Source organism: Folsomia candida, unplaced genomic scaffold (assembly GCF_002217175.1).
Source record: "Folsomia candida strain VU population unplaced genomic scaffold, ASM221717v1 Fcan01_Sc011, whole genome shotgun sequence".
Lineage (NCBI taxonomy): Eukaryota > Metazoa > Arthropoda > Collembola > Entomobryomorpha > Isotomidae > Folsomia > Folsomia candida.
Window position 1 is genome coordinate 4,614,310 of NW_019091203.1, and position 16,713 is coordinate 4,631,022.

Genomic DNA, 16,713 nt, shown 5'->3' on the forward strand with positions numbered 1-16,713 from the left:
TCATATGACCCCATAGGAGGATTTCATCTATGGAATCGGTTAAATTCTCATTTTACCTCGATGATACCCCGACTCAAGGGGGGATGTCCGATTGCCCCCAAAAGTTGGTTGGATATTACCCATATTATAGCATTCATATTTTTAAGTGTGCAGAAATCACAGACTTGCCACGAATTAGAGAGACTGAAATCAACACTCATCATTGATCGCACATATTGACATCTTGTGACTGTGACTCATCATATGTAAATTTGTTTCTCGTTATAAATATTTTTCCATGAAAAGTGAGCACATGTGAGATGCGAGTATTATTGGCTATCCACTTTGAAAACGCTTAGCTCGTATAATTTTGACAATAGATATGTGTCATCAATGTTTGGCTAGTGGGGTATGTTTTGTAGATATTCTAATATTTATGACATCCTGCAATACATTATTAATATATTAGTTACGTATTTAAATTTTTACAACTATAACTACGTACTTATTTACAAATCTATTATCTAAATACACATGCATTGTAACGATGCAAAACAATGTTCTAACAATGAAATTAATTGTGTGCTAATCCACGCCGTTTTCTAGCTACCAATTTACAATGTACGCCTCCTGTCAACTCAATCGGGGCACCACTGGCTTCAAAGTCGGATTGGAATGGTTCCAGAATTTCCGGTCCCTAAATTAGTAATACACTTGTTACGTGTAAACTCCATACATACAAACATGGAAATTTCACAGTAATTTAGTACCACGTTTCTCAAGACTTCTTCATATCCCGAGATTTTCACACTTTTAAACACTCCACTGTACAAAATTATGTCTTTAACGTGGCTCAAAAAATCTTCCTGTATTACATGAGTCCTGTTAAAATGGACGGCTTTAACGCCTAAAATGAAATAATTTTAAAAATCCTAAATATTCATTCATTTTGGCAAATATGCAATTCACACCACAGAGTTGGATATTTACATATGCATAGGAATTTACATAGATACTTTTGCACAGTTTGAGGTACATTGAGACAAAATTTAATTTAGCGAGCCACTTGTTTCAAGTTGAAAAATTTTGTATGTTTCAAAAGAGGAATTGGAAAGTCAGGAGCAGCCAGACTCTACGATGGATTCTACTTTTTTTAGTTGCAACTTTTTAAAAAGTATTGTTTTTACAAAACAAGTAAGCAATTTTCACTCATTTTAAACTTCTACGCAATTCTCATCAAATTTTACAACACGGAAAAGTTTCAATACTTTATTGACTATACAGATTTATCCATTTCCTTGTTCTATTTAATTTAACCCCGTTTTTCCCAAGTAAATCCCTCTACTCAAACACTCTATTTATGATTCATACCTTTCCAGACGGACATATTTTTCAAGAGTGCAACTAACAAGACCGTTTCACGGATAGAACTTATGACCACGTTGACCTCTTCCAGATCGAATAATCGGAACGCTTCAATCGCTCAGTTAAAGTCATCGTGAGTCATCGTGGTCACGTGGTTCCTGGTGAACAATGGATCAATTGATAAGTCAAATTTCTTAACGGATGGAAATAATGAGACCATCTTGGCCGCGAAATCGACCTCAATTATGGCCTGGCTCAGTTCCACGGAGAGATATTCAACGCCTCGATGTCGCTTGAACACATCCAAATGGATTGACCGTCCTAAGAGGTTGTGAAGTCGGAGCTTTTTCAGACTTGGGAAGTGTTCCTCGTCGAAAAAAGGGTGGAGAGGGTACTCATCTAGTGGATCGATGGTGAGAGAGACAACTTTCGACATGACGGGAGCGTTAGGATTCTGGTCCTGTGGTACATATTTAAATAATCGGAATTTTGTTAAATTAATGGTGGTGAGCTTATACTTGACACAAGTGAAGTTATAATCCGAGATGTTCACTAGATATCCACCAGCTCTGGTGTGACACATTTCAAGACAGGCAAGATATCGTGAAATCGTGACGTATAGTATTATGTATGTATGGGTATTCATGGCAACATAATATTGACAAAAACTTAGAAAGTATACAAATTAGTGTGCAAATTCGCGTGCAAATGAATTTTTCATAAATTTGGAAATTTGTCGTGAATACCCTCATTAAATAGGTATATTTACCATCATTATTCGCTTCCCAGTTGATATAAATTACCTGCAGCAGCACGGGTTGTAAGTAATAACCAAGGTAATGCAATTCCACCTCTGTTAAGGACTCCTTGACCTGACCTAACATTTCCGTCACCGCGATAAAGTTCAGGTTAGTAAAGCGGACTTGACTTGCAAATGAAAAAGTCAAAACTTTGAGATGTTTACACCCCTCCAAACTCGGATAGAGTGTCGCCACAACGTCCAAGGAGGTCAGGTTGGGGCCCGCGTCGACAAAAAGTTGCAGGAGGTGCACTCTTAGCAACTTGGTAACAAAACCAAGAATTTCGTTAACACCAACCGTCGGTGTCAACCTCAATTCCACTAAACAGTGTCAAACCGTTGTGTAAAAATGACACTGAGCAAAAAAAACGCGTTGACACGCTACCGGTATCAGCGATATTCCTGCTGTGGTGTCGAATTGACACGATACGATGTTACAGCAGCAAGCGAGACCTGGACTTCACACCAAATTGTGTCAGTCTCTTCCTTGTGCACGGGTATGCTTGGCGGCCATTTTCCTTCCTCCTCCACGAAACAGTCAACACAATGGGTAAATTAATTGGTGTGTTCCATTGATTTCGATGGAAAAATTGTTTTTCAATAAGTTTAACGACTACTACAAATTTCTTGACTCAGGTGAGTTAAAATCTGTAACCTACATTAATTTTCCCTCATTTAATTAAAATTATTTTACTGTGTGTATTTTTATTTTGAAAACTTGTTTCCAGAAAGCTAAAACTCAAGACTGAACCAAACGAGGGAACCGACGAGTAAGGATTTGTCCACCCGACAGCCAATTTAATTATTACTAAATCTTTTTTGCAAACTTAATTTAACTTAACGATGTACTCATATTTTGATCATCACCGTGTTAAGTACATATAAGTTTTTTCTTTAAAAGTGCATAAGGTATAAAGAAAAAAATATTATTTGATATGTGCGAGTGTTATAATTTGTTACTTGTGAATATGTTTGAAATACTTTATTAATTTTTTAAGTGATTAATATTGTTGAACGTAAAATAAAATATTTGTTACTAAAAGTTGTAGTTCAGTTGTCACAATCCGGGGACGATTTGCCACCGGGTGGTGACATGCATATATTAAATTGCAGTCATATCGTTACCTAGCAGTGTCGAAGCAACATAACTGAGCACAACCTCTGATCCATTCGCGGTGTTGGTGTTGTCACTACGGTATGTTGGGTTGACACCGCCACGGTGTGCAACATAATTGACACCGCGCCGTGTCAATTTGACACCAAACCGGTAGAGTCATATATAGACACCGGAATGGTGTCAATTCGGTGTCGTTTTTTCTGTGAGTGTGGACTACATTTACAACGAGGAACGTATCATGGGTCATGAATGCGTCAAAGTGGAACTTAGGCGAGGTCAAATTAGGCAAAACTGGGAGTTTTTGACACGTTTGAATCACTACTGGGCTGGTTATAGCGATATTCAGTTCTCCGATGAAGACGGTAATGTGTCGGATGTGGGTGAAATTCAGCATCCATACCGCGTCCGTTATGACCTTGCCCGTCTTCTCGGTGGGCACGGAGGCGTGAAAGGTGTTGGTCAGTTTGACCCGCTGGATTAGCTTGTCGTCTACAGGGGTCAGTCCGCGTAAGTTTGACCCGTTAAGGCGGAAAAGCTCGTTTACACGGAGGGAAGTAAGTTTTCCTAAGAAACCGATAGAAATATCGAGCCAGTCGTGAGACACGAGACGAGACGACTTCAAGTCAGGGACGCCAAGCTGGGCGAACACGCGGTTGAGAATCTGGAGGAAAATTTAAAATTAATGAAAGAAACGCAAATTGTTTGCATATTTGCACCGCCAATAATCATGTCTACGATATTTTTCCAAAATTAGGAGGTCCATTTTGACTCAGTTTTTGAGTGACTTACCAACGGATTCCTGAAAACTTTCGTTGTGGCAGTGTTATTGTCTAGCGAGTCGTTGTCCCTCTCAGATTTCGGGACTGGAATTAAATATCAATTATTCTTACTTGAAGATGACAGTGGTTCATAGGAAGCTAACAGTTATTGAAAATAAAATCAGGCAATAATCCCCGAATACCGTAGAGATGACTGATCAAAATATAAATTAAATGTCTGTAGATGATATGAAATATAAAATTACTTATACATATTTAATAAAAAATTGTCATATATTTTATAATAGAAATACTGCTTTTTAAAACCAAATTTGAAATGTAAAACGAATCACTTACTGCATCGTGACGAGAACGACCTTAATTCCATCTTCAGTTGATTTTTATACGACTAATATTACCAGGTACATAAATAAAAATATTAGTATATAATTTGTTTGTGTGATTTCCAAGATCGGGAAATTTATTACCTGTTTCTAGAAAATTAATTTGAGCAGAAAAGTATGGTATTGTTGACTACAATATTTACTACCCTTTTTAAATGGAAATTTTCTATTTATGTTAACATTTAAATTGTTATTATTCCAAGTAAATACATTTAAAACCCCTCACTGACATCATCCATTTACGTCTTTTTTTTCCTTTGTGGATGAATTTTTTCCAGGAAAATTGAGCAACTTTCCGTCCGCATCTGTCGCATATATTTACATACATAATTAATTAACAGATGCAGGCACATAAAGGCAGGCAGGTTGATTTCTCGGTATTAAAGCTGCTACCGCTTGGTCTTAAAATTGTTATACCGGTCCGCAAAAATTTCATACCGAAACGATAAAATTTTACTACATGTTAAAAATATTTACTTGTTAATACCACTTTGGTGGAGTCATATATAGTCGCTTCGCATTAAGAGTGAACCCATCAAGATCTATTCCTACACTCTTAGAAAACTGGTATTACATCATTACCGACCAGGAGTACATATGTGACTCTACCGGCACTGGTATTAACGGGAATTACCGTTCAGTAATGTCGTCGTAATGAAAAATTTACCACTAAGAAACAATTTACTACCAATCCGGAAGGAAATTATTACCAAACCAATACCAACACGGAGTATCTATGTGACTCTACCAGATTTTTAACAGTGCATAAGCATTGTGATAGCATACATAACTATTTAATAATTGTTACCTAAACTCGTTAGCTAAATTTAGCAAAATTTTCCCACTTAACGGTTTACATTTGTTAGCATATTTGAAAAAAATTTAGTATCAAATAATTTTATAACGTGCGTTTATTAACCCAATGTGCATACATATCTACGCAACAAATTTGATTTTACTTACATAATTATGAGTAATCATTCGGAATGATTCATTCCTCGGACCACTTTACATAGTCGTTCATCTAACTGCCAGGAAGTTTAAGGTAGCATTTATCTGTAGAACTCGTCTGTTTGTACACATTCATTAAAACGTTGGCTCAAATTATTGATGAACAAAGGACGGCAAGATGCTGGTTTATCATGCAATTTTTGGAAGTGAGCTGACTCAACGTTCTTATGCAACACGTTGTCAGGGTTTCTTGGAGTTTGTTCGGACCGCTTACGCTTCACAATACATGCTAAAGCCATACCTGAAATTAACCTCCTCGTGATTTTTTTCGTAAAGAATATAAAAAAATATTAGTTTTTTATGCTTTACTTTTTTCCCAAAAATGATTGTGTGACCTGCAACAAAACTCAAAATATTACTATTTTATGTACATGTAACCTAGCAATATTTTGAGTTTTTTTGTAGCAGGTCACACAATCATTTTTGGGAAAATATGTAATAAATGACAAAAAAGTATTGTTTTTTAGTATTCTTTACGAAAAAAATTACGACGAGGTTAATTTCAGATTTGGCTTTTGCATGCATTGTGAAGCAGAGGAGATGCGAAGAAACCCTGCACGTATGTAACTGAGAATGCATCGCGAGGTGATGTCATGATGCTACATAACTCTTTTTTTGCTAATGATTATCAAGTAAGTATTTTGTGGAAGTAGAAACGAAGTGGAAAAAGATTCAGTCAAACTTGGTCTTCTTGACCAGCAGCAGTTTAACTCAATCTTAGTTCTTCACAAATAATTTATCTACGTACATACGTATTTTCTAAGATAATGTAATTTATTTAGTTAAAGCTGTGATACAGAAGTTGCAATTCAATGTATTATTCTAACTGTGTGGCGTTTTAAGCTTCAGTCAAATTTAATTTAATTTTGCATTGATATTGAATGCAAAATTATGGGAACCAATACTTTTGTATTGTGAGCGTAAGTTAGTTTCATGTACTCACGTAGATACGTATTTTTTGCAAAGTGTGCAAATCAAAAAGCCTAAATTCACATGCATTTGCACACTTTTACTTTATGTATAGAAATGTAAAGTTATCAATTATCGGAAATATGGTACTAAACAGATATGTACGCAGGGTTGCTATTGTTTAGTTTGTTTTCGGAAATTCAGTTTTTGGTTTGGGGACAATGGGAATTTTGATTTTTACAAAACACCGAATTGAAATCCTTATGTTGGGATTTTTGGATGAAAGTGATACTTTTTGGAATAAAATATATAAAATTAAAGTACGCATGCATTCCGACAAATAGAATTCCTACTCAACTTACGTAATTTGTTTTGTGGCAATAAAAACACAGAGACCACAAGCGCAACAAAATACCAGGAATATCTTATCCTTTAACGGAAATGGTTTAGATTGATGTGTTAATTTAAGGTTTAAACTTATTAATACAGCTTAGTGGTTTTAGCGAATTTTACTATCTCAGTAACCAACAAAATAATAAACATTACGAGACATTTGCGTAAATATGTATGTAATTAATGATTTAAAATGTATGTCTTTGTATAAAATTGGTTTGTTTTTTAGATTTTCGTCTTTCCTTTTGGTTCACCCACCCTTCCACAAAGTCCGAAGATGAATTAGAAAAATCTTAATGTGTGTAATTTGATAAAATAACATAAAAATTGATTTTATCAATTACACGAAGGTTTATTATGTATGTACATACTTCTAACGTAACCGTAATTGATTGATAGGGTCAGGTTTTCTTTGATATTTTAACCAAACTCAACCGCAGAGGACACTTTCCTTATTTGTGGTGAGTGTGTCCAATATCTAATTGATTGACATAAATATGTTTAAATTGGAGTAATTTTCTGTAATTCCTCCAGTGCAAATATTTGTAACTCCAATTTCCCTCCGTAACCAAGGAATTAATCATGGTCACGCTTGAACGAGACAAGGGATTAATCGTTGATTCCAATGCAGATTATGGAAAAATTAGCCAAAGTCTGCGGATGTGCTTGGTCGAACCTGAGATTACCCGAGAATTTCTAAACCTACAATTACACCCAAGTACTCTGGATCTATCTGGATTTTCCACCCTGGTATATGGAAATGACTCCGATAACACTGGTGAGTGTTAAGAAATTGTCGAATGTACTGGAATTTTTATAACATTTTAATCCGCCCTAATAATCCAGATTGGGTAAACGACTATGTTCTTCTCTGCTGTGCAAGATCAGCAAAGACTGGTTACGGAGGAGCTGTGTATTATAGACCCAAAAATTCTAATCGTCACCATCAAATTATCATTGCTCACAAAGGTAAAAACTAATTATTGGTATAAAAAGTGTAGATTTTAAATTAAATTCGGTCTATGTAAACTAAATAGGTACAAATTATGAAAACAATACATAAATACCTCTAACTTGTAACCAGTTCCAAATATATTTTTTAATAATAATTTCAAATTGGTATTAATTTAGGTACGGATAGCAGCAAAGACTTGGAAGCAGATTTAGACGGAGTGGCGAAGAACAAGCTGACCCCACAAATAAACTCTTGTTGCACATTCGTCCTGGATTTTATTGCGAACTTCTTCCCACAAGACGAAACCACAGAATCCGTCCTCAAATCTGTACAATTTTCTACAACCGGACATTCCCTAGGAGGATGGTTATCTCAAATTTCTGCATTTGCTTTGAAATATCTACAATTTTCGTCTGACCGCGACATATTTGAACTCAAAGGAAAAGATCGATTTGATATTCATCCGCACTGTGAGGCATTCGACAGCCCCGGTGCATACCAGATAATCCATAAGATAACTTCCCTGAAACCATTTCGAAGGCTCAAGTCACAAACACAAAATTTCGGGTTGGATATTTCAAATTTTGTGTTTTCCCCAAATGCTGTAAATGTTGTTAATCAACACATAGGGAACATATTTTTATTACCATGGATTCCAGATATGTCTGTCGAGCTGGTTACACCTAGTACTTACTTATCAATTACTAATCTCACTTATACGAAGGAGACTCATAAAATGGGACTATTTGTTGAACAGCTCAAAATGAATTCCAACCCACGATTCACAACAATAGAGCAGTGGGTGCTAATCGTGTTTCGAAATTGGGATTCAAGTCAGCATACCCATAGTCATCCAGTCACCAAAGCCCTTGGTATGGTTGGGACAGCAATAGTTAAAATATTTCAAAATGCAGCGTCCGAATATGACGACTTCTTTAGATCAGGGATGCAAGTTGTGGTAACAAATTCTCATGCATTAAAGATAAATACTCACTCTCTAGGAACTCAAGTGAAACAAGTGATCGAAATTTTGAAAACAGTTAATATTTGGAAGGATTATTTTGGTAATAGCGTTAAATTGCCAGAAAAATTTAATTTGGTAGAATTGGAGTGCATTTTGAAAATTCTGGATAAAAGTGATAACAATTTTTTAGTATTTTCAAGCACAGAGGATTTGACAATTTTACAAAATTGTGGAATCCTGAAACAAAAAATTAATGAAATAAGTCTTCAATTGGGGAACTTTGAAGCGGCTCAATGTCTTTACAGCAGTGCCAGATATATTAAGGAACTGCAGGACAAATTCATTAGCTTAGAATTTGATTGCGCTAATAATTCTATTTGGAAATCTCATTATGCATTCAGATGTGTGCAATTGCTTGAATTATTTTGCTTCAAAGTTTCATCGTTTATAACGGAGGGAAAGTGTGGACTATCATCGCGAAACTGTTTAATCCTTAAATTTGCGGATATCACTGGTTTGAACTGGGTTCCAAGTGAGCTACAATATATTTTTGTGGACTGTAGTGATTGTGGCGAAATTACGGAAATAACAAAAGGCAGTAATTCCAGCAAGTGTCAACTTGTTTATATTACCATTGACCCGAATAACAATAATGACAAATTTAGCTTGTCCATTAGCACGGCAACCGTTCCACAAATTTTGAGGCAAAAAGTTAGCTTGAATGGGGTCAATGTTGAACTTGGCGTACTTGTAGGGCCAGTGTCAAACTACAACGATCTACTTAATTGTTTACTGAACGAACCAGCAAAATTAAATTTGATTCTGCAGAAGAATGCAATAGAAAAATTGGAGTTGGGTTCTAAACTACCTTCAATTCATGACAATATTACAATTTATACGGAACCTTGCAGAAATTTTGCTAGCGTAGAAGAAGCCGTAAAGATATTTAAAGTAAATTTAGTGGGATTCAAACTAGGCCAAATCGTTATTTATGGAGGTGCCGGAGAAAGGTTGGCTAAACATTTAGAAAAGGAAGGTCTTCCCCATCAAATAGTCAAGTCGGGGATTGATCCAGTCAAATATTTTCAGCAACTTGTTGGTGAAGCTCCAGACTCTGTTTTTGAATTGGTCGAGTACAACTTGCATACGCTCGAGTGGAAATTGCACTATAATCCAAATTTGTACATGTCAAGAAAGGTCATACCCCCTGCAATTGATATGAGAACACTTGCCAATCATATGTCTGCTATTTTTGAGAAACGCGCAGATGCAGGAACTGATATCGAAGTTCTTGAATTAAGCTGTTCAAAAGTCAAGGAAGCCGATAAAGAAGAGTTTCTGCGGAAATGCTTTGGGGTGGCAGATGAAGACTTGGAAACAATTGAATTTAGGCCGACCATGAGTGGAGAATGCAGGGTTACTTTTAAATCCTCTAATGGAGTTGGCAAATGTCTTGATTACGCGGCGAAAGAAGTATTCAAAGAGAATGTGTTGAACACAGGTGAAGAGGGGAGGGTCTTATACTGTTTCTCAGATAACCCAGGTATGGGTAAGAGCTTTTTCATGACTAAATTTGCCAGCAATATATTAAAAAACAATATTACATGGAAGTGGGTCTTCTTTCTTGAGTTGAGGGAACTGTCTGCTTTCCATTTGCTTACCAATGGAAAAACCAAAGATTTAGATTTGAACATTGAAAGAATTTGTTCCTTCCTTATCTATAATCTCAGTCTAGACCCTTTACGCTCTCTTCTCTTTAGAAACGTACTGAAGCAAAACTCGGCAAAAATAATTATGATTCTGGATGGATTCGACGAACTGCCAAACGAGCATAAGCAAAAGTTTTGTAAAGTTCTCAAGTTCCTGACAAAATTTACTAAAATTGGTATATCCGTGTCGACCCGTCAGAGAGACGCTATTGCCATTGAGACTTCGCTTGGCGTTTTGTCTCACCATTTACTACCTATCGAGAAACTAAATATCCAAACATTTCTAAATAATATTTGGAGTGGGTCAATTCGGGAAATAGAGCACCAAGATCGACTTGCCCAGTTCTCAACGGCACTATTGTCAAAAGTTGACCTAAATGTAGTCGATCGTCTGTTTTTAGGTATTCCACTTCATTTGAAAATGCTCAGCGTCTCTTTCGAGGAATCGGCGCTTGAGTTTTGCAGTGGAAATGGAGTAATAGAAAATTACATACCTTCAGAATACGGCCTGAGATTTCTACTTGATCGCTTTATAGATACAAAATACAAAATCTTTTTCAACAAGATGGGCTGGCAGGATGGAAATGGTCACTGGCAAGATTTGAAGCCTGTGTTAACATACAAGTTTGAAAGAGAACAGGAATTTATTGCTGGAGAAGTCCTCGGGTTGGGCCAAGAATTTGAGACACTTATGTGGGAGTTGTGCAGAGAGAAACGAAATCCAAACTTCCCGATCGAAATTTACAGGGTGGGAATTGTCGTCAGTATGTGTGGAAAGCCGGACTTTCTCCATCGATCCATTGCTGAATATTACGTAGCCAACCATATTTACAATTGTTTCCTAGAACTGTTGAATTTGGCTGGTGATTCGAACAGTGACAATGAACATGAATTACTGAAATTTATAAAGAAATTGTTCCCAGTTTCTAGACGAGCCTTGTTTGAAACGGGAGCCCGACTTGTTCGTCTTTTTCTAAACCAACACATTCAAAACGATGAAATATTATTGACTGCATTAAGGAATGGTACCCTCCCACAAATATCTGTCGGAGGGTTTGATGAGTTCATAACAGAATGTGTGTATGAAATCGTTAGAAGGGAGAATTCACTAAAATATTTCTTCAGTTTTGCAATTAATTCATTTATTAATTGGAACGACACAACTGAGATAGTTTGTCTGATTATATGCATAACTTCCTTATGTGTAATTCCTACGACGATGGATACAATAGAATGTGTCTTTCTTTTGATTCATAGCCACGTATTACAATTAGGGATTGACAGATCAATTCTAAGGTTGCTTACTAATCCAGAGCTTTCACAGGACGCAATCGGAGACATTCGATATCTAAAGGGTTTGGAAGATCATGATTTCACTTGGAGTAGATTTCGGTACGATTTGAAAGCTATGTTGCAGGCGGATTTCGAATGGAATGTTTTGAAGGAGAGTTTGGACAAAATGGATTGATTCAAATGAAATCTAGGATGTTATCCGAGCATGGGATTAACGATTTGGAATTTGATAAGATACTGGAGATGGTTAATTGGATCTTTGCTTTGTTGAAATCCTTAAAATAAATTTTTATGATGTGGTAGTGGGTACGATTACATACATATGTAAATATATCACTTTGGTTGCAAAATAACTCTAACCATCAAATAAACTTGTGTAAACTTACCCAAAGTTTGGAAAAAGGGCGATGACACAAGAATTGGGTAAAAATTATCTCACGTTGCGTCAAATTTATCAAAAAATTTGACACAAAGTTGGCTCAATTTTACTGAATTATTGTGTTATCCGTTTTTTTCTCCGCATTGGATAAATTTTACATACCTTTATTTAGAGCGTACACATATGTATGTAATATGCATATTCTTTGGACCCAACAATTTTGATATGCAATTCGTAAACTTTTTTATTGCTCATAAATAAATAATTCGTAATCAATCATTTTGGTATACTCGTTTGTGTAAAATCAAAACCGACAAATAAGGTTACTAAAAGAACGCACGAATGCTAGTAAAATCTATTTAAATTCTTGGAGATATAAGTACGTAGATACATATGTAAACCGTTAAAGGTTATGACACTGATATTACAATGATACATATGCTCGAATTAGATATATTAACTAGTTCCAATTTGGAATCAACTTTTTACAATCAATTCGGAAATCAATAAACATTTTTTGCGTGCAAATATGTCCAGTTAATTTTTGAGTTAAATAAAACATAATCTAAAATTCGGTTGCTTGCATAAGATTTATTCACACTCAGATAATTCATACACATTTAGAAATTACAACTACTTCCTGAATTTTTGCCAATTTAAAATTTTCCACAAACACATCTCATAATTTTTTTGCATTTCACAATAAATAATTAAATTATGGGACTTCTTCACACTGAACGTTTTCCAACATTGCGGCAGGATCTCCGCTAGCTGGTGGAGAATATACTGCGACAACGATGATATGTCCATCAGACGCGACCGCAGCGCCGTATCCCACCTTCTCAGTAGCCTTCCAAACTGTTCTCGTAAAAATGGGATAAGAACAGCGGAATCGCTTCGTTTGATAATTCCAACGGAAAATCGCCCCTGGAATTGTAGGTTCGGTTGGATACATTTGTGGGATTTCGCTGTCGCAAGGAATCCTGGCGATATTGTCTGTATCCCAGATACTGCTTATGAATGATCCGGTAGAAGCCATGTACTCGGCCCGTTTTTGAGCTTCTTCTTCAAGCTGTGGTAAACATGTGGAAATATATATTTGTTATTTTTTAGGTACACTGTGAGAAATATAGTGTAGTCAGGCCAGGCAGGTATTGAATTCTTGGTATTATCTGAATTTTTGCTATAGTTTGGCATACAAATTATTCCGGTCTATTAAAATTTGCTATAGGGCCGTCCACAAATTATGTAATGCAAAAATCGCCGAGACAAAGACCTCATTCAAGCCTAATGTAGACCCCTCCGTCCCTCCCCCTCGCGCGTTACATAATTTATGAACGGTGCCAACGCCAAGCTAATACCAAATACACTGTACTACTTTACAATACCGCGTGGTATTATGTTAATACTGTATTTCTAAGAGTGTACTTTACAAGGGAAATTGTAGTCTTACAGCGAGGTCCACGGTGAGTGGTTTGGCGCCATGTCGTCTTCGGTACTCGTTCCCATAGGCTAAGGCAGCCCCTCGTTGGGCCACAATGTCCGCCGGAATGCCGAGCTTCGTACTGTTGCAGACTTTCAGAATCAATGGTTGTATGGCACAACTGCATTCCACCAAGGCAAGAAAGGCGACTGGGAGTAGAATTGATGTCATGATGAAGTTCACGAGACGAATTGTAAATAGTTATAGTAAAAGTAGGGAATTTTGCTGGAGTTTATACGATTTTTAGAAAGACGTCATTCTAGTTTATAAAAAAAAGGGTCTGTAAGTAAATAAATATGTACATGCATCAATTGGAATGGAGTACATTGTGGTTTGGAATGTGGTAAATATTGTTTGCTAACTTATTCATATATGATTGACGTGATACATTCGTTTGTACATACATACATACATTGTGACAGATGCAAATTGCATCATGCAATGCCCGAATATGTGAATTCTGCCCTATCGCGTACCTTCAAATCCCCATAGGTACATACATAAATATGATCATTTTTTTCAAAGGCTAATTCCGTATCTATTACTCACCGATGTGACGCATTTGACGTGATATCTACACAAGTTTTGTAATTTATCCTAAATTTTCATAAATCTGAACTAAAGTTCAGCCAAAAAAAACTGGAAGTATGTAAGGTGTCGAGTATGTACTAAAAGTACAGTTATTGAAATACGTATACTGGTGTATGATTACGCCTACCTGTATATGTAAATATTTGTACACATCCATGTGTAAATATTTACATAAATACGTGCTAACATCACTCCAGACATGATTGTAAGTAGTAACCTTAATTATTAATTCTGCCGTTCGAACTCGACTAACATATGTTGCCCAATTTTCTACTAGAAAGATCTACTTGCTTGCATACATTTTTATATTTAATGACCGTATGGTGGATTAGACTCAAACGCTAGATCCCTTATGTAAAGTTTCAATATCATGCGGGTTTGGTGCGTTTTACATACTTGATTAAAAATACCCTGCTGCGTTAAGGCATTTTTAAGATATAGGTACATACATACACACATACGTCCAAACACTTTTACACCGTTTAGCTTACATGGTGAGTACTTAAAGTAAGTCTGTGAAAGTAAATGGTATGTATCGTGAAGGCGTTAGAATGATGCAAAATAACTTGGTCAATGTGTACGGAGCCGTACATAAAGCATGTGATCGGTTTACTGGGAATTTTGATCCCTTCCCCCCCGGTGTGATCTAAATATGTGCCCAATGTTGTGATTAACATGGCAAGTATAGGATGCCTTGACCACTACCACCCATCCCCCCAGTCCCCATGTGGTTGGTGCAAAATATGAGAAAGGACACTATTCATATATGTACATGATTCGTCACTAGTACGTACATACATACATACATATGTGCATAATTAACTGGTGAAAATTCGCAAGATATGAGAAATCAAATTCATTTCACAAAAAGTTTAGATTTTTAATGCATATATTTTTTATTTTTTTTATTAACAAGAATTTTTCAGGGTGTACAATATCACGTTCGTTTACGGAAATGATGATCTGACCAGCAGATCCGTTCAGGTGTAAGGCATCAGCGATTAATATCCGGATGAGACGATTCGGATGGCAGGGGCGGAGTAGGACGATCTGACAATTGGGGCTTCATAGCCGGAATAGCTGCTTCTGATCAAAGGGGCCTCATACGATGGGTAAGCAGCAGCCTCGGCGTGAGCTCGGATAAGCTCCACTGGGACGGGAGGTGGGGTGGGGAGGTGGTCACCGACGGCGCGGAATCCATTTTCTGAAAAATAATATTGGCATGAGATATTGTACAGAATCTGTAAGAAAGGTCGTATGCGAAAAAAACTGACAAGGGGGCTCGCCCAGCGTTTGCCCTCAGATTTTGAGCAAATTAGTATTAATCGATCACACATGCAATTAGTATGAAATATTTGCATATTTGCAATTAGATATTTTCATCAGAGGAGGACAAAACGCGCTTTAAACGTTGATAAATTCTGACACTTTTTAAATTGACTGTGAATTTTCTCCTCTTATGATGCAAGTATATCTGTCAAACTTGATTATTGTGACTTTGCATCTTTTTAAAATTTCGTATTAATTAAGTTTGTACTTGTAATTCTGTCAAAATCAGAGAGCATCGGCTGAGACACCTCTATTGTTACGTAAAGAAGAGTAAAATTTAGTCTTTTACCATCAGCCGTCCACGTGACCTTGTAGGTGACACCGTCATCCCCAAGGAAGCTGTAGGCTCCACTCATCACGGAAACTGGCCCCTCCAAATCTCCGGGCAGGCTCTTAAGGTGACCTTCCTCGCTGACCGAGGTCCCATCGCCGGAAAGGTGGTCGAACGCGAAAGTTCCGTAGTTGTCGTCATTCAAGTTGAATCGGACGATGGGAATGGGCGCCTTCTTCAGTTCGGGGGCAGCATAGGTCGAGTACGACGCCATTTTGACCTCTGGGGCGGCGTAGCTCGAGTAAGAAGCAGTCTTGACGGCGGGGGCGTCATAGCTCGTGACCCTGATTTCGGGGGTGGAGTACCCACCATAGCTGGCGGCGCAGGTACTGGCGATGCAGACGGTGAGGAAGACAAACTGTAAAAATTTGGTAAGAAAATTTATGAAAATTTATGGAAAAATAGTCTCAAAATTTTCGAAATATTTTTTTTAACCTTACCAATTTCATGATGAGGAGTAGTTGGGTTAGGTTGGGCTTGTGAGAGAAGATTGACTTGTGATGCTCTGGACAAGATTTGCTTCCTCTTTTATACGGATTTGCATTTTGGAGAAGTATACGCATTTCGAGAACAGGTAGAACTGGAGGTAAAATAACTGGGTACTTTGGCATTGCATGGTATCCCTTGATTTTGACAGGTGTTGTGTCATTTTTCCAAGGGACTGTGCAACAAGAATGTGATCGATTTGTATGTGGGTAGAGGTTAAGGAATCATATCCTTTCCATTTTGATAACTTAGGGCATATACAAAGTATTTGACAATTTATAGTTTTCAAATTAACTCCTGACAGGTACTAAATCAAATAGGAAATGAAAATGGTGCAAAAAGTTTGAAAATATAATTCTGGAGTCAAAAATCATGAACAGTATCAATAGCTGAAATTCGCAAATTTCGCGTTGCACCCCATGATTCTTTGTTTCCGCTTTCGAGATTAAAAAAAACGG

At 36.8% G+C, this 16,713-nt stretch overlaps 4 protein-coding genes across 5 annotated transcripts; 1 reads left to right on the top strand and 3 right to left on the bottom strand.

Moving 5' to 3' along the window:
* Nucleotides 1–3,110: 3,110 nt before the first annotated feature.
* LOC110854906 lies at nucleotides 3,111–4,589 on the bottom strand. The gene is made up of 4 exons (XM_022103337.2): nucleotides 4,507–4,589; nucleotides 4,376–4,427; nucleotides 4,050–4,123; nucleotides 3,111–3,921 (listed from the first exon to the last, which is right to left on the bottom strand). Exons 2-4 carry the CDS (start codon nucleotides 4,404–4,406, stop codon nucleotides 3,334–3,336), a joined length of 693 nt encoding a protein of 230 aa, XP_021959029.1. The 5' UTR covers nucleotides 4,407–4,427; nucleotides 4,507–4,589; the 3' UTR covers nucleotides 3,111–3,333.
* Nucleotides 4,590–5,997: 1,408 nt separating this feature from the next.
* LOC118436926 lies at nucleotides 5,998–12,563 on the top strand. 2 transcript variants are annotated; one of them, XM_035855613.1, is made up of 6 exons: nucleotides 5,998–6,065; nucleotides 6,965–7,033; nucleotides 7,135–7,196; nucleotides 7,270–7,513; nucleotides 7,582–7,704; nucleotides 7,867–12,563. In XM_035855613.1, exons 4-6 carry the CDS (start codon nucleotides 7,318–7,320, stop codon nucleotides 11,829–11,831), a joined length of 4,284 nt encoding a protein of 1,427 aa, XP_035711506.1. In that variant the 5' UTR covers nucleotides 5,998–6,065; nucleotides 6,965–7,033; nucleotides 7,135–7,196; nucleotides 7,270–7,317; the 3' UTR covers nucleotides 11,832–12,563. The 2 variants fall into 2 exon arrangements, with proteins under 2 accessions (XP_035711506.1, XP_035711505.1); XM_035855612.1 differs by lacking the exon at nucleotides 5,998–6,065 and adding an exon at nucleotides 6,088–6,353.
* A 46-nt stretch (nucleotides 12,564–12,609) lies between these two features.
* On the bottom strand, nucleotides 12,610–13,728 carry LOC110854948 (Golgi-associated plant pathogenesis-related protein 1). The gene is made up of 2 exons (XM_022103373.2): nucleotides 13,489–13,728; nucleotides 12,610–13,107 (listed from the first exon to the last, which is right to left on the bottom strand). The coding sequence occupies exons 1-2, from the start codon at nucleotides 13,687–13,689 to the stop codon at nucleotides 12,751–12,753; spliced, it is 558 nt and encodes a 185-aa protein (XP_021959065.1). The 5' UTR covers nucleotides 13,690–13,728; the 3' UTR covers nucleotides 12,610–12,750.
* A 1,272-nt stretch (nucleotides 13,729–15,000) lies between these two features.
* Nucleotides 15,001–16,395, bottom strand: LOC110855050 (larval cuticle protein A1A). The gene is made up of 3 exons (XM_022103484.2): nucleotides 16,210–16,395; nucleotides 15,728–16,127; nucleotides 15,001–15,313 (listed from the first exon to the last, which is right to left on the bottom strand). Exons 1-3 carry the CDS (start codon nucleotides 16,378–16,380, stop codon nucleotides 15,111–15,113), a joined length of 774 nt encoding a protein of 257 aa, XP_021959176.2. The 5' UTR covers nucleotides 16,381–16,395; the 3' UTR covers nucleotides 15,001–15,110.
* Between the last annotated feature and the right edge of the window lie 318 nt (nucleotides 16,396–16,713).